Consider the following 18,873-nt stretch of genomic DNA (forward strand, 5'->3'; position numbering starts at 1 on the left):
TGTGTGTGTGTGTGTGTGTGTGTGTGTGTGTGTGTGTGTGTGTGTGTTCGCACGTGCGCGAGTGCGCGCCAGCATGTGTATTGCATTGTTTTTGTTAGGTAAATAAAACTTCAAAAGATATATCGAAAAGCAGAAGATAAAAACGATCCTTCGACATACATTCTCCATTTTTTTTGAAAATTTGTTGTTTGTTGTTGTTTTTGAAATTTATCTTTATCTTTATTAATACAAATTGATACTGGTGGCTTTATGAGATGATAGAGAGGAGTACTAGTGTGGCCTTATGCGATGGTAGAAAGGAGAGCTTCGGTATCCTCATAATTCAGCTTTTGAAGATAATCAGTTACTTTCTTTTTCCACTCACATTTGTTGAGATAATACTAAACTAATAGACGGTTCATATGGTAAAATAATGTACTGTTTAAGAATAATATTCTGTTTAAACAATTGTCGTACCGTCAGAACATTCCACCGTTGATACAATACACGGGTAGGAAATCTAAAAGGTAAAGAGTTACAAATTTTAAGGATGGCTCTTTGAGAGCGCTGTGGTTTTTGTATGTTATATTTACAGGCTCCGCCGTATATCGAAATGCAGTACTTAATAATAGATTGGCATAGAGAAATATAGATGAATTTCAGAAGAATATAATCGGTGATACACCGCAGTGCTTTGAAAATGTATATTAACTTATTAATACCATACCAATCATTGCATTATGTCATCCTTACCCGATGAAAGGCAAAAGCTTTTTTTTTTGTAAAAGTATAAGGGCGCATTTCATCTGATGGAAAGTGATGATGAGAATTATGCCTATTCACTCTCGCCTTGACTCCAAAGTATCCAAGATATAGCATTCAGGGAATAAGTCTGCAGGCAGGAAATTCCACTCCATAACCGTTCGCCATATAAATGTGGAATCGTATAACCTACCTATTACGTTGCATTCTACACGATAATACAAAGAGGTAATGTAAATGATATGGCAAATAACGTGTAAATCGGTAAACAATTATTAGTCCACCTTCTGGGAAGTGGTAACGACAGCCTATATGAACACTTGTGACATCAAATACGTGTTCTTCATATTGAATATGGTTTACCGGCAGTGCTGTGCCTGTATTTTCCCCACGTTTGAATCGATAACACGGCGGTGTTACTTTTACGACAAAATTACGCAGCAGTCATGTCCTTCTGGGTTCTGCATGTATAGTGAACCCTGCCTCTAGTTAAACTACTCTAAATTCAGAGCGATAAAAGAAGAATATAATCTCAGTACAGAGTACTAAAAAAACTGACCTCAAAAGTACGTGGAATTACATATAATTACCATTTCAATTTTATTGAAATCGGTTACCGGAAAGTGCGCAAACCCGGATTCATCCCTAGTTCGCCACTATACGGGACTTGACACGGGAGATAATGAAAATCGGTTCTCACTGCTCAAAGTATATTGAGATAAAAACGCCTTGAATTAAAGAATAGCAAAATCAACCATTAAAATAATTGCTCATTGTACCAAAATTTAGGCGCTATTTATAAAAAATGAATCTTCATGCGTGAACAGCCACCCTTAGAAGTGGATGATTTTCTTCAAAATTAAATGGGACCACTATGGAGGTACCCTCTTTCCAACAAAAAAATACTCATGAAAATTTGTTCACAAATACTGGAGTTACTTCGTAATATATATACAAAAAAAAAAATGGAGTCGAATTGAGAACCTCCTCCTTTTTTTGACGTCGGTTAAAAATGACCTGATCCACCAAACGTACTTACCAAGAAAATCCAAAAATATGTTGGAATTCACAAAAATATGTTGACGTTGTTCTAGGGTCGGATCTATATGTAAATCCTTTAGACCTTTCTTATGACAAGGTTCACCCACTGTTACCATAAATAGCTATTATGCGCGTGTGTAGTTTGGACATTATTAAAATTCCCTTACAATGTTCAACATAATAGAATATTGCATTACAGTTCCGAAATACCTTTGAAATATTATTTCAGAGACGATCGGTTTTAACATACATCGTCGGTTACTGTCAGATGAGATAATAATAGCTTGTGTTTTAGAATTTACAATCACTATTACTAGTACTAAAAGAATTAACTACTTTTTATTACGTTTATATTTATATATATTTTGCCCAAATAACAATACGCTACATTTAAAGTAAACATCCTAACCCTACGACGATGAGTGGGCAAGACTATACAAAACGTATTAAGTAGCAGCAGAGCTCCTTGTAAAAGTGTTCGTTCAGGGAAGCACTGCGATCTTACCTATTTATGCTGCCAAGCAGTAATGAGAACATTACTGCGTTTCTGTTTTGAAGGGTAAGGGTGAAATTACAGGCACATGAGACTTATCAACATACGCCTCAAGGTTACGGACGCAGTGGCAGTACCCCTCAGATATTTGTGATTTCAAACTCTGGGCGTCGTTACTGCTACGTTTATATACGACTTACACTACTTGTCTTATTATAAACGCTCAGAAATATTCAAAAAGGAATGAAAAGTCATACTGCGGTAAGAACCTATAAGTAGTGGTATGTGGAGAGAGGTCGTAGTGGACCATTGGAGTGGAAGAACGACTTTTAAATTGAGAGGTGGTTGGATCGAATCCTTGTGTATATATATTTGGGAAACTATGATTAAAGGTCAAGGAAAACATAGCGTGGAAACGTGCATCTTGCATCATCCACAAACCTTGGCAAAACGTGTGAACACCCGCATGGATCCAGCACGGCGTACCACGGCTTAAACCCTGTCCTTATAGCAGCAAACCCATGCCCAGCGGTAAGACGATTAATGGGTTGATTGTGACGATGATGATGATGAAGTAATGATAGTCTAAGGGTTCATCTAACATGATTCCCATTCCCAAGGAGCAAACTTTATACGCCATAAAACTGTTATATCTATAAACAGTCTTAATATAGTATACCTAGATTTAAATAATAGTTCTCTATACATGGTTTTAGAAAAAAGAAATTGTTCTTATAGACTTATTTCACTCAAGTCAAAATTTTAAAACCTTAATACCAAACGACTTAATTAAGCGTAATCTCTCTTAAGATTAACTCTTATAGTCCTTATTTTAAATTCATCTGAACAACTGATGATTTTTAGTAAAATTGTTCTATACACGTCCAGTAAAGTCTGTTAATACTCTAAAAACTAGTGTTCTTAATTTTTTCAATTCTAGATATATTTATTTCATAGGCATTCTGTAATGGTTGTACTTATTGACAAACAGGTTATAGCGCGTCTTCAGTTGATTTTATTTAAAAAAATACTACAATTAAGGTTTTTACTCTATTGAACGTTGTAAAAGTTCATGCAAAATGGATAAAGTAAAGAATATTAAAAGATCTGGTGGAGGTGGTGAACCTTGGATATTAAGTCACATCATTCGATATACTCAGCATTGCCAATGAAAATTGTTCAAAATCCCCAAAAATCACGGTTGAAATCCTCAAATTTGGGGAGAGCAAAGTTCATATTCCCCACAAATTCCCCACACCTCGAGTTTTCATTATTTATTAGAAATACATCGCTTAAAAATATAATAAAGAATTAAGAAACTCATAATGTAATAATAATCTATTACGTTTGCTGTGAATGTAAACCGAATGTAAAATAAAACTAATTATAAAATTAGATGACCTTAAATCGTTTATTTATTTTGATTGGATTCAACATTAATCTATAATCAGTCTTTGAAAAGTAAACATTTTTCTTTGCCTTACAAAATTAAGTGAATTGATTATTTGTTGTGCATTTGGTGACAGTGTGTTAATGTTAGAAATAATCAATGATCAATCAAATTCGACCTATATTTAATATTTAATTTTCCAGTGGTCGCGCGAGGTCTCAGGGACCGCAGCGACCTTATTTTAGTCATTTTACAAAAACTATGAACCATAGATGGTTGAGCGACCATGATATCCTCGAGGAGATGAGGTACTTCTCCTTAGTAACCCTGTGACATTCGTCGCAAGCGCACATGTGTTTGCGGTCTCAGATCCGCGCGCGACCGGTCGTGTTCCAAAAAAATTCATGGAATGAAGTTGAAACCTGGGTGAGTATTTCATGTTATTTGTACTGTATTATTTAAAAAAATTAATGTTAATTGTTGTCTATCTATACAATTCAAATTTTGCTATTGGCGCTCTGATTAACTTTCCTATATCTCAAAGAAAGAGGTAGCTCTTAGCGATAAGTCCGCCTTTGCCCACATTAATTGCTCTCTATGTACTGATTTTGTTCTTGTGTGTGAGCAAGAAAGTGTGCATCTATCTACCTACGTATATTACAAAATTACATTATTTTATGTAATATTATATTCAATTATTTATTATTACACTATTTGTTATAGACAATGAGTTACGATGAATCAGAACGGCTTGCAGAGGAGGCGGAAACAGCAGATGAAGATGAAGATTTGATTATGTCAAACCATTGATACTGATAAGGAGTAGGTAATCGTAGTACAGTCAAGAGCACGTCAAGCTTGACACTTTGTACTTGGACCGTACTTATCATAAGCGGCATAGAGTTGGATTTAAGTCTTAAGTGTCAAGCTTGACGTGCTCTTGACCCTGTACCTACTCTTAAAAATATTTAGAAGTATTTTATTTTTTTTTTCTTTTTTATTATATTATAATTAAGATATTGCGTAGAACATCATGAAAAAAAAAACATTTAAAAACAATTGTGCTTATAAAGTTCCTACAAAATTGTGCAATTATTATTGATAATAATTTTTATTAGTTATAATTATGATGTCTATTAACGATTAAGATAGAAAATTTCATCTTGTTTTGTTATTTTCTTGATTACTAACGTTGTTTTGTGTCATATGACTAAAATTTTTGTAGACTGTTTGATTAATACGTACAAATTAAAAAAATAACAAGTAAATAATGTTTTTTATTTCCATTTACAAAAGACTTATTTTTATTACGTGCTATATAACGTCATGATGATATTCATTTGTCTTCTCAAACTGAACGCGCAAAGTTGCGGTCTCACAGACCGCGCGCGACTGCTTATGTTTGGCGCAAGGGTACGACCACTGGAAGGTTAAAGTTGACGAGTGGTAAGTTGTGGTGTGGAAGTACCAACTGCTCGGCTTTGTTTATCCATTGAATTGCGTCGTATATTTGTAACGCTTTAGTATTTTGGTTTTAAAATAGCATTACAAAGAAAACTATCATAGACTATAAATTATCTAAAAACCGTCTACAATACTAAATAAAAACTGTCTACATTCTATAAATGGTCTTGTAGCATTCTGGAAGGGTTACTTGAGAAAAAAGATAAGAATCACTCTTAACACTACAGTTAGTTTCTCAAAGCACTCTTGTGATCTACTAATAAAGTTGTGCCCACTTTTAGTTTATATTATCTAGAAACCTTCTTCGAGATATCTTGAGGGAATTTGAGCTCTTAAAATATTCAATCGAATTAAATTCTATTAGATATGTTAAAGTATATATTTAGATATGGGCGTGCTCCTTGGGATTGATATGTTAAAAAATTTAATATTATTTGTTCGCAACACTTTCATACTCAACACTAATTAACTAAACACCTTTAGTGTTTTCAATTAATTTTAATGATAATTTTAGATGTTATGCCGTTTTCATCAGCCGTCCAATTACTATTGTCGGATGATCTATTATTAGAAGCACAATTGCAAAAAGTAATTGTTTCAGTGTCACGTACGACACTGACAGAATTCAATTAGAGTGGTTCACACGGCGGCTTTCAGCAGCGAGCAAACGCGCGATCGTGAAACGCGCGATTGAATCGCTACATTTGCGATTTATAGTCGATTGCATCGATGCCAAAATGCGATTGCATCGATGCAAACGCGCAACTGCATCGATACAGTCGCTTATGTTATAATTACTGTATACTGTATAAGTTTCTGCACAATATTATATTTTGTTAATTGTGAATTTAAAAGATAATATATTTATTAATTTCAATAAATATATTAAATAAATAAATTAGTTAATTAATTTAAAACGTGCATTTGCATCGCGTTTGTATCGCGTATGCATCGCGTTTGGATCGCTGCTTAAAGTTGCGTGCGTGTGCAAAGGCAGACGATTAGCAACTGCATCGCGTTTGCCTCGCTGCTCAAAGTCGGCGTGTGTAACCGCTCTTAGTCGTAAGTTAAGAATATCAATATATTGAGACCAATAAAAAATATATGAAAATATATTGAGCATTAAAATTATTTGTAAAATACCGGTGACTGAGATTACACCTCCTGAAATAACTAATATGAATGTAAAACTTCCAAGGTTACGCTATTTGTATGCGACACTTTAATTCCATTTTTAATACGATAGACGGCGTTCAACTAGAAAACAACGAAGACTATTGAAAGCTAAACGAGAGAAACGCGCACACACACACGAAAAGGATAGTTTGTCACGTGTTTATTTACAAGAGCCTCTAAGCCGTTTTCCTCACATCTGGAACTTTTATCCATGTAGAGCTTGTAGAGTGACTTTGGCAAGTTTTCCCAAAGTTGAGTCGTTTATTTATAATATGAAAACTTTCTAAGTTAAAAGAAGTAGACGCAATAAGCTTTTATGGACGAACTTGAAAAACTCACTTCTTTCAGTAGAAATAGGTATAATAGAATTAATTCCATTAGCCATTAGCATCCAATTTATAGGCACCACAGCTGGGCACGCGTCTCCTCTTAGGCGAGGGTTTAGGCTATAGTACGCCACGATCGCCCAAGGGGGGTAGGGGACTTCACACGTTTTCCGACGGTTGTGTACCTTCTTCGACGTATAGGTTCATCAGGATGTTTTCCTCACCGAAGAGCTGATGGTAAATTTTAAATTAAATTTCGCACATAAATTCCGAGAAACTCAGAGAGCCCAGAATCGAACCCACAACCTGCACTTAGGAAGCGGTATGTCAAACCACTAGGCTACCACGGCTTAGAAATAATTCAGCACACATATATTTAACGATCACAATATATATGACAGGCAGAAAAAAGAACAAATATTTGAATTATAACACACACAAGATTCTACAAATAATAATAACTATAAAAATTAATAATCAAGTATTAAACATACGCGCGTGTCATGCTGTTAAGGAATTCATCATCCACTCTTAATGTCATCTCACTGTAATGCTGATTTTTAGTAGATCCAATAACAGAGAATACAAACAGTAGACGACACAGATGTGTATAATTTGATGTAATTGTAGATAATAATTTAATTACGATAATAATTTTTACTATTATATTATTTATTTATATTATTATATTTTACTATTTTTTTACTATAATTTAGACTCATTCGTAACGATCGAGCCTACACCATTGGATCCCAGGGCGGTCGTATGAGGATGGTTGGTGGAGGTGGCGTAGCGATTTATCTACGATGTGACATTGACTGCGAGATCGTAGCACAGTCGGTAACTAGCGCGGACTCTCCTGAATATCTTTTTTTAGAAGTCACTCTTCACCACACTAGGGCCCTACTGGGAGTTTTTTACAGTCCTCACCTAAGAGTTGACTATTTTGAGCAACTAGAGTCGGTTCTGGCTGATCTACGTACCCGCTACGAACATATTATACTCATGGGTGACTTCAATACCTGCCTTGTTAAGCGTGACTGCCGATCGAGGAAGTTGCTTTCACTCTTCCACTCACTTTTTTTGAATTGCCTCGAGTTGTATCCCACTCACTTTCCGCATAATGGTCAACCTTCCCTTCTTGATCTGATCATCACTTCTTCTCCTGAGCTGGTTGATTCTCATGGACAGTTTAATGCTGCTGCTTTTTCTTCACACGATTTAATTTATGCTTCGTTCAAAATTCGTCCACCTAAGCGCAGACATAAAACCTTAATGCTCCGCAATTATGCTAAAATAGACAAAAATGCCCTTTTCGATGATGTGCTGAATTCTGATTGGGAGCTAGTGTTTGGAGCGGAGGACGTGAATGAAATGGTTCAAGCTTTTAACTCCATTATTTTGACCATCTTTGACAAGCATGCTCCTCTTCAAGTTGTCCGAGTCAAACATTTCCCCGCGCCTTGGCTCACGCCAGATATCAAGGGGGTTATGGAGAGGCGCAACAGAGCACGTATCAGATTGCGGAAGAATCCAACCAAAATCAATAGTGAGTCCTACATCGAGTTACGTAACCGCTGCAACAAGCTCTGTAGGAGCGCCAGGCGTAAGCATATTCACTCCACTATCGAAGGTTGTCCGCATACTAAGATGTGGAAATATTTGAAGTCACTGGGTATCGGTAAAGCTGATCATGTCTTTCCCTTCAATGTCGATCTTAACGCGCTGAACGACTACTTTGCATCTTCCCCAGTATGTTTAGATTCTGTCATAAAATCGCGAACTTTATCTGTCCTGGCCAATGCACCTTGTCTTGCTTCAGCTTCTTTTGATTTTGGAAAGGTTACGACAGCAGATGTGTTGAAAATACTTAAGTCTGTCACCACGAAGGCTGTTGGTAATGACGGTTTGAGTCTTGACATGATCACTCCAATACAGGACCTAGTAGCTCCTATCCTAACTCATATCCTTAATTTTTCCCTTTCCAGTGGTGTGTTTCCCGCTGTATGGAAACAAGCCCATGTAATTCCTCTCCCTAAAAAATCAAATCCTTCTTCTTTCTCCCATTACCGCCCTATCTCCATACTTCCTGTATTGTCTAAAATCCTTGAGCACTATGTCCATAATCGACTCACTAACCACCTCCTACGTTACGATATTTTCAACCATCTGCAGTCTGGTTTTCGAGCGGGCCATAGCACAGTTTCTGCTCTGGTGAAAATCACTGACGACATTCGTCTTAATATAGAAAATAAAAAAGTTACTGTCCTCACTTTATTGGATTTTAGCAGTGCCTTCAGTACTGTTGATTTTAATTTGCTTCTTGCTGTGCTTAGAACTTTAAATCTACCTCCCTTAGCCGAATCCTGGTTTCGTTCGTATTTATTTGATCGTTCCCAGCTCGTAAAGACCGGTGACATGCACTCGGACTGGTGTAGCCTTACGGCTGGCGTTCCGCAGGGTGGGGTTTTATCACCTATACTTTTTTCGGTCTTTATCGGTGGAATTACATCATCACTCACGTCTTCTTTCCATCTCTATGCCGATGACCTTCAAATCTATACTGCAGCCCGTCTTGAAGATGTAGTTACTGCTATCGGCACATTGAATTCCGACCTACAAAAGGTTTCGGTATGGGCTAAGAACTACGGACTTCTTTTAAATGCACAAAAGTCCCAAGCCATAATTATTGGCAGTCGCCATTCCATCTCCAAGTTTGAGTCTATGGTGATGCCCAATTTAGTTCTGAATGACACTATTATTCCTTTTTCCACTTCAGTTAAAAATTTGGGCATCATAATGGATCAGACACTTTCTTGGTCGGAGCATGTCGCCGATGTAAGTCGTAAAATCTTTGCATCACTTCATTCCCTCAAGCGGATGCAGTACTTTCTTCCTCTGTCTACCAAATTTATGCTAATACGCACTCTTCTTTTTCCTATTCTGGACTATGGTGACGTCTCCTATCTTGATCTTTCGGAGGACCTTCTTAATAAATTGGAGCGGCTGCAAAATCAATGTATCAGATTTGTGTTTGGATTAAAAAAGTACGACCACATTTCCAAGTTTAGAGATGAGTTGAAGTTGTTGCCTATTCGTTTACGTAGAAATGCTCACATTTTATGCTTCCTCTATAAAATCCTGTTCCATCCCACTTCACCTAGCTATCTACGTGAGCGTTTTCAATACCGTCAGGCTATGGGTGACCGCCTGCGTTCTGGCACCAATTTGTCCCTCGTCCTTCCACAACACAGTTCCCAAAAATATTCGAACTCGTTCACAGTAAATGCTGCCCGTATGTGGAACCTTCTCCCGGTCGAGGTCAGACAGTCGCCTTCGGTTCGGGTTTTCAAGGGTGCTCTTTTGAAGTTTTGGGATTGTTCAGACTCCACATGTTAGAGCTTTTGAAATATTTTTTTACTTTTGATATATTTATTTATAGTTTTATTTTGTACATTCAATTTATTATAGACTTTGTATGTATTAATGTATCAACATTACTTAATATATATATATTCGTATGTACAGTTGATTTATTAAATTTATCTGTGTATTTATTGAGTATAGTATATTTCATTTCTTTACTTATCTATTTTTAGTGCCACCCCAAAAACCAACTTTCCTCTCAGATTTTCAAAGGTTAGTTGGAAGAAATCTCTTTATGGGATAAGCTCGCCTTTGTACACAAATATTTAAATTGTTTCTGTAAATTTGTAAGTTACTTTGTGGTACAATAAAGTGTTTAAATAAATAATAATAATAACGCACACACTCAACATAGCTCCACACTAGGAAAACCCTGTGTCGCGGGTGCAATGGCCACACGCATAGATAACCACAAATTACATCCAAACTCACGAGAGAAATAAATGTATGCCATACAAATATTTCAACTGGCCTGGGAATCGAACCTGGGACCTCTACGTGGCAATACGACACGGTAAGCGTTCGGCCATGGAGGCAGTTAGTTAATTGTAAATAATAATATGTATCTATATAAATAAAAGTGTATTTGTAAATAATAGGGTAATTGTGAATAACATTGTAATTGTAAATAATATTTTAATAGTTAATATTGAGATATTTAACAAGAATTAGATAAAATTAACAATAAAATTTTCACGCACACATTCCCGGCATTTTAACAGCTACGATGGAGGCTGCTGACTATTAAACCAGTATGCCTAAAAAAGTAAAAAGAGATGAATAGAACTTGGCCTCCGTTTTACGTCATCAGATTTTTTATTTAAACGTGTTAATGCTTCCAGCCTTTCCAAGATAGAATCAAATATTGTTTCACTTCCATTACCTCCTTTCTCTATCGAGTTATCAAATTTAGTTGAGCTTGAAATCATTCAAGTTCAACAAAATAGCAGAAGTATTTTACCATTTTACTTGCTCCAATAACCTTTATCCCGTTTCGAGCTTCAATTCTCTCTATTCATTTTGCCTTTAGATTCAAACTCACGAATATCAGTTTATTCGGCGAATGACTGTGCAGTTTGTGAATGAAAATATTTCATTTCGAAGCGCGATACGCCCCACCACTTGTGATTCAGGAGGCAGTCACTTCTACGTGAGCGGAGCTTACGCACTCACCTGCTTTCAAAGAACTATACTTTTCTGGAACAGATTTTGCTTGAGATAGATCATGGATGACATGAAATTTATACTGTGAGGGCCAAGTGATGGTGTTATTAAATTTTAAAAAGCAGTCGTGTTATTTCATTGTTTTTTGAGTTACTTGTTTGTGAAGCACAAATTTAAACAAATAATTGTTTAGATAGCATTTTAAAGTAAATACCTGAAATATAACTCATTTTTATTTAAAACACAAAATTATCAGTTTGAGTATGAGTAGGTATGTATTATACAGAGTGAAATTTATATGTAGTTCCATTTTCCAATCATTTGTAATTATACACGTAAGTAAATGTCGCTTGTATGTATTTACCTGATTATTTTAAATTAGCCATATGTTGCCAAAAGGAAAAGGAAGTCAAAAGAAGTAGTCAGCAAGAAACTATGTCGGGTCTTCTTGTCAGTCTTACCATAAAGTTTAAAAACAACGGTTTTCAATCAGCGCGTTCTTACCCGTTGTAACATTCGGAACCGAGACGTGGACACTCAGGATATGGCTAGTCCACCATTTAAAAGTCGTTCAGCTATGGAACGAGCTAGTTAGCGGATTTCTTTAAAGGAAAACTTGCTGACTGTAGATGGATATGACAAGCTGAGGACTGGGCGAAATGGCGGACATTGGGTGAGGCAGTCCAGATTGGTCTGCGATAGGCTGATGATGATGATGAGCCACATGTCACAAACTTGTTTTGCTTTATGCTTGCAATTATTGTCTCATCCAGTAATAATGTTCTACATAATTCAATGTGCGGACGTCTCATTTGTTTTGCACGACGCACGTAATAACATGATCAAAACGTATGAGAATTTTGACAGCGAGACGTGACGAGCAAGCTTAAACTGACGAATTTGTTTGCAAGTGAATCCAAGTTAGTGGATAAATTGATCTGCTTCTACTATGTTTTAAGAATACGGCGCAATTTATATAAGAGGTACAGGAGTGAACACTGTTGGGCTATTTTAACGTGAAAGTTTATTTAGAATCAGACAGAAGCGTACTGGGTACTATGAGAAAAAATTTAACTATAACTTAATGAAAAAGATTCATCATCAATACGAAAGAAATCTAGCATTTTAACGAAATAGATGGATCACTGCAACGAAACATATAAATCACAGTAACGTATGAAATTGATCACCGTAATAAAAGAGATCATTAACGAAAATGATGACTTAACGTACAAATTTCACATTAATTGACAAAAACACGGCATTAGTACATATAATGATAAAAACAGTACAAATATGTATATGTTGAATTTTGGAAATGATTTTGACTTCCTACACAAATCAACGGACACCTGAAAGCAGGTAGACAGTAAAAAGTTTATATGGAATTTTTGTAATATTTTTTATTTTTTACTTGTTTATCTGATAATAGGTTTACTGTGTTAAGATTTTTCGGGTTCATATATAAATAGCCCTGTACAAACTCAATTACTTCCGTAGCACCAGGGCGCCAAAGCTTTTGTTATTCAAGTTCAAAGTAACTACGAAAGACATCTAGTAAGGCATTGCAAGATAAAAAATACATTCATTTAACTATAAACAATTATCAATAAAAGTAGGATTCCACAAATGTTGACCCTTAAATATAATTTTTTAAATTGAAAGACTATGTATATAAATGATAACAAGAAGAATTAAATTGCTTTTACAACATCTATATGTAAGGCACGATCACATTTTCCTAAACCACTTAAAGAACCTGCAACTAGTACGTGATTTGGTCCAATTATGGTAATTTCCACCTGACTTCGGTGCTGTTGCTCGCGCCTACTTTAATTCAGAGTAAAAATAGGTAAGTATTAAAATAACCTTTTCATATAATGCTTAAACGTTTTCAAAACTACAGTTTTTGGGCAACTTTGAACTTCCACCAAAGTTAAAAGTTAAAAGCAAATTTTCGAAAAAAAAAAAAAACAAATAAAATAGCTTAAAGTACCAAATTGCCGGTTTGTTACACGAGAACAGAAGAAACGAAATGTTTTAAACAATTGCATTTACCAAAATGTGCAGTCATGATATAAACATATTTCTGGTATCTTACTGAAAGCTCGTTTATTCTTATGTGAAACAGAAATTCATAAAGCCTTAGTACTCACTCTCGATAACTTAAGGAAACAAAATTTTCCTTATATTTAATTACCTAAATCGAGGAAAAAATGGTAGTCTGCAAGGCCCAAATCAGATCAGTACGAAGGGGGCGAACAACTTCAATCTATAACTCCTGAAATGTGGAAATAATTTGTTTGGCAGTATCCGCTCTAAGATTATCGTAATATCTTATAAATTCACCGTTAGGTGAAGATCGGTTGACTTCTTGGTTGGTAACGGTTGACCTCGGTCTCGTGCTAATCTCATCCAGGTTCATCCTGCAATTCCTGTGATGTCGTCCGCCTATTTCGCCGCTAGACGCCCGACGTTCTTCTATCCAGTCCTCGCACGTTACTCAGTAACGCCTTACTCCTTCAGTCATCTTGTCTCCGTATCAGATGCCCTGCCCAGCTCCAAGGTGCCTGCCACATAAATACTTACGATTTTTTGTAGGGTGGGTAACTTTATTTTTAATCCAGACGCAAAACGAGAGGAATTGTAAGTATTTGTGTGTTTGTCTGTGGCATCGTAACTCCTAAACCGATGAACTGGATCTCAAAGCGATTTTTTTTATTTCACGGCTAATGTAATATGGGTAATTCTTAGCTATGTTTGACAACATCTGTTTACCTGATTATAGATCAACAGCTCGTTGCCCTGTGAGTGTCATAAACATAAAACACATTTGTCATAAAATGAATATTTATTTTACTTCCACTTGTTAGCACGACTTGAAATTTGGTTAACTATGGACATACGATTACAATAATATATATGTATTAATCTTGGTCTGATTCTTCAACCAGAACAATCCGCAAACAGCAGAACTATTGTGTCTGGGTTCCTTAAATTGGTCTCAATGAGATGAGTCACGATGCAACCTCTTTTATCGTCATCCCGCCTTTTCATCCCTCTTTTGTCTAATTCATGGCCACCTACTTCCAAATTTTGAATCGTTCTTTAATACCTTTTCTTCGTCATTCTTACTTTTTTCGTTCTGTCGCCACTCTATACTAAATTTCCGAGTCGAACAGACGTATTAGACTTGATATCAAATTCTGACCAGTCATACCACTGAAAATCAAGTAAGGTAACTTGTAAATCATAATATTTGTACAATGCAGACCCCTTTGGGGTAAGTTCCTTTTTTACCATGTCTAACCTGCATGTAATTTAAGTAGGGAGTGTTTATATGATTGTTTATACCGTTGTTTTCTTTTGTTACAGCCTTTAACTTTATTCCTTTTCCTGTTCTTTATCTATTCGTATTTCATACTAAGCGATGTGAACCGAGCCTTTCATTTGATCAAAACCCCTGGCCACAGATATTAGCTTATAGATGGTGCTATATTGACTTTCTTGGAATACACTGTTTTGTATCGAGGTTTTCAGCTTCAACGGTTAACAGACAACTCGCTAACGTGTCGTTAGACAATTGGAATGGTATTTTTTTTTCAAGTATGTTATTGCTTCCGCTGGTAGAGTCGGATCGAAGGAATTTTTCATTGTGTTTGTTCAATCTTAGTATCAATAATAACAACATACTGTCTTATGTCATAATATGTGATTTGTTTACCTGCTATGACTTTTCATATATATAATATATATATGCTTAAGTAATTGTATTGCAAAACGCTGCATGTTGCCGCATTATAACCACAACATAATGTAATACACATAAATTAAAGAAACAGGCATTTGAACTTAGATAAGTGACATTAAGTACTTTTTACCTTGTTCGTATTGTCTTTCATTTTCTCTTTTTCTCTCTTTGTGTCTCTCGAAGAAATACCACAAGTAAATCCTTCACAATACTTTACTTAATGCTCACAATACGATTCTAATTCCGCACATTAACTTTGGATGCAGGAAACGTATCACACACTGGAAGATTCTCGACATTCAAATTATATCCTTTGTCAAAGTAATTTCAAGTTATAATTGGGACTATACATAATATTCAAAGGATATGTACGTCGTTACGTTCTCTGTGATGATAAGGATTGTCCAATTTTACATTTTGAAATAAGAATATCCGTTTCATATTTCGATGGCTTTCTAGAGTAGTCACTAATCTCAAAAGTATCTACAATTCATCAGGAAGATGATTTTTAAAAGCTGAGACGTGTCTGCCGCGCAAAATTTACATCCACCATCTCAATGTGGTTATGTGATTTTATTTTAACCAATGAACAGTTCGGTGTCCCATTCGCAATGAAATTTAGTATTTTCTGAACAAATCTCAATAATAAGTCAAAAAAGAACTAGTGTGGATTGGGCCAACTTTTCTTGACAAGCAACGATTTTTTTCATTATTCTTATTTAAGTTTTTAATTCGTGCAGATCTTCAAATTGAAAACCCGGACCCATGACCATCTGCTTGAGAGGTAGTAAGTAGGTCATTGGGCTACCACAGCTCCTTACACGGAGCTTTGACTTAGAAGGACAAAAAAACTTACACGTCGCCAAGCAGTATTGTGAGCATTACTGCGTTCCAGTTTTGAAGGGTAAGAGTGCTGGTAAAATTATAGGTACATGGGACTTATCAAATTATGTCTCAGGGCGACGGGCGCAGTGGCAGTTTTGCCCCTATGTTATTTGTGATTTAAAGTTCTAAGTGGCACGGGAACTGTTATGGACAGGCGTGTCGCTTACCACCAGGCGCACGACTTGTTCGTCCCGTCGTCGCTTAGTATAATAATAACAAAACATACATACACTTCACGCTCTTTTCTCATAGTGGTAGGCAGAGACAACAGCTAGCTAGCTACGAACCTGACCTGACATACACCTTTTTGTTTTCATAAATAGTCATCGGTTAAGGGTTTAGTCATGGTAGGTTCAGGTCTCAACATAAGTTCACAAGTACTTCTGTCCAGGCTAATAACAAAAAATTTAGTAATTTATATCTATCTACAGAGTCCATTTTATGTAACTTCAAGTGAAGTTAAGTCCAAAGACAATAAGATTGGCTTTAGTAAGACTGGTTATACAAATCATAAACATTAATTTTCTTGACTAAATTTATTATTGTTTTAAACTCATCTTAAATTTCTAACCAAACATTGTTTCTACTCTTTGTAAACAATAAATTAAGCCTTCTTTGTTTTCAGTTCACAACCTGACCTTTGCGAAGGGTTTAGTGGATGTCAATAGGGCACATTTCAGACTGTCATTTGCTTAATGTCAGCGCTACCTACATACGAACACGGAGTAATTTAATAGCTCATAAAGAGTCAGCTTTAGGAGCTTTTTAGTACATTTGGATGTGGTAGGAAATTAGGAACATTATATTAATGTTATGAACAAGGCCCATCTTGATCATGGAATCATAATACATGTATAATGTTACTCAGTATCATTTTAAGCGTGAAACACAACGTGAGCGGGTGCGGGTCGGGCGCGGTTCGAGTCGGGACCGCGGTGGGTCTAATTCCGTGTATTTGTGTGTTATCGTCCACATAAATACACGGAGTACAATTTGTAGTCGTTATATTCAGTTCTTTTCTTTAATTATGTCTATTTTGTCTTATTTTGTTGTTTTTGTTTTAGTATATATTATTTTGTTTATTAATTCTTTTTATTTAGTTTTGTTTGTCTAAGTGTTTTCAATATATTTTGGATCTATGTGTTGCATTTAGCAGCAGTAAATCCTAGTGATAGAGTTCGTCCAGGGAAGTACCTTACCTATTTCTGCCGCCAAACAGTAATGTTAGCATTACTGCGTTCCGGTTTAGAAGGGTAAGGGTCCTAGTGAAATTACAGGCACATGGAACTTGTCAACTTATGTCTCAGGGTGACGGGCGTAGTGGTAGTGCCCCTCAGATCTTTGCAATTTAAAGCTTTAAGTGGCACTGCAACTGTTATGGACAGGCGTGTAACTTATCATCAGGCGCACGACTTGTTCGTGCCGTCACTTGATATTATGTGAAGAAAAGAAAAAAGTCTATTCTATGTTATTCTAATAGCACAATAGGCTCCCTATTATTGTTGTAAGATATCAAACACCACGAAATTAATTATTTCAAACATTTTAGAAATGTTTTCGATTTTTAAATTATATGACATTTTTGAATCGCGACGAATCGCGATACAGTATTCACATCTGTACACAATGTTTCTAGTTCATTGAATATAGCTTTGTGGACAGAAATAGAAAAATATCCTGCTATATTTCATGCTCGCTGTATAACGTGATTTTTTACATGCGGATGCTTTTTTTTGGACGATTTTATTCCATTTTAAGAATATTTTCTCTTATTTGTCTATTGCTCTTAGTCTCTTGTTTTCGTAAGCTATAACTTCAACTTTAATAGACCCAAATTTTGTAATTAAAAAAGCTTGTACCCAATACCAGCATCTGTCACCGCTCGTACACTTTATTTATTTATGTTTTGTTGTTACCAAAAACATCTGATGAATTGCGTAGCTACATAGCCCATGTTTATGACACAAATTAAATAAATAATAAATAAATATAAATAAAAAATTAATAAATTCTTCTTATTCTCCTTCTTCATCACATACGTTGATCTGAACACAAAGTAACTAAAGCACTTGTGTTGTGGAAATCGGAAACAACGATTGTACCACAAATACTCAGACCCTGAGTCGAGACAGTCAGAGACCTGGTCGGGGATCGAAGCCGAGACCTCCGAGATGGCGACACCATGAAAACTGGTGTGCAAGCCACTCGATCACTAACTACGTTTTAAAGATCATGTAATCATTACTGAACATGACCCTGCAAAAAAACAGTGTAACGTACATACTTAATAAAATAAAAAATTTAATAAAATTACGCGTACTTTATTGCAAAATACATAAAGATGGGCACACTCAAACTAGGAATATATATAATAGGAATATGCATAATATAATATGTTGATAATCGATTACAAGTACTTGCAGCAATTTCTTATCACTAAGACTGCGTAACTGAAATCGCAGCGTGAGTCGATCGACAAGGCGGACTGGTGACCTGGTGAAGGTTGTGGCACTCCGCTATATGCAAGCTGCGCCAGACCGGTCATTATGACGATCTTTGGGGGAGGCAAATGTCAGACCTAATTTATATTTATTTATCTACACACATATCATAAACCCTCTATGATGTGTTCAAAAACCGCAAATTATGATGGCTTAAAGGTAAACTGTTTTGTTAGAACAAATTTCTTATCTGTGAAAATGTTATTATTGCTTCATAATAACATCGAATTCGATGTTATTATTACATTCAAATTTGGAACATCTCTGAAAAACAAAACAATTTGATTGAACCTCAATTCTAATATCAGTCGAGATGAAGTTTTATTCGAAATGAAATGTCAATAGCAAACAATTTTGACAAATTTCACACGTTACTTGATATCGAACGGTATGATAGTTGGGGCCGACTCTAGTTTGTCTATGAATTTAATAAAAAGTACGGTTGTGTGACATGCGTGACAAAAGTTTTTTTGCCGCCATTTCGCCAGTCTTAATATGCAGCTCCTGAACACATC

General features: G+C 35.8%; 1 protein-coding gene across 1 annotated transcript in view; it reads left to right on the forward strand.

The window, feature by feature from the left end:
- The first annotated feature begins 7,402 nt into the window (after positions 1–7,402).
- LOC113235384 overlaps positions 7,403–18,873 on the forward strand; it is a 31,527-nt gene continuing 20,056 nt past the window's right edge. Inside the window, exon 1 of the mRNA XM_026471063.1 lies at positions 7,403–8,653. Within this exon, the coding sequence (XP_026326848.1) occupies positions 7,403–8,653 (1,251 nt within the window). The remainder of the gene's footprint in view (positions 8,654–18,873) is intronic.

Source organism: Hyposmocoma kahamanoa, unplaced genomic scaffold (assembly GCF_003589595.1).
Source record: "Hyposmocoma kahamanoa isolate Upper Pololo Valley unplaced genomic scaffold, ASM358959v1 87, whole genome shotgun sequence".
NCBI classification, from domain to species: Eukaryota; Metazoa; Arthropoda; class Insecta; order Lepidoptera; family Cosmopterigidae; genus Hyposmocoma; species Hyposmocoma kahamanoa.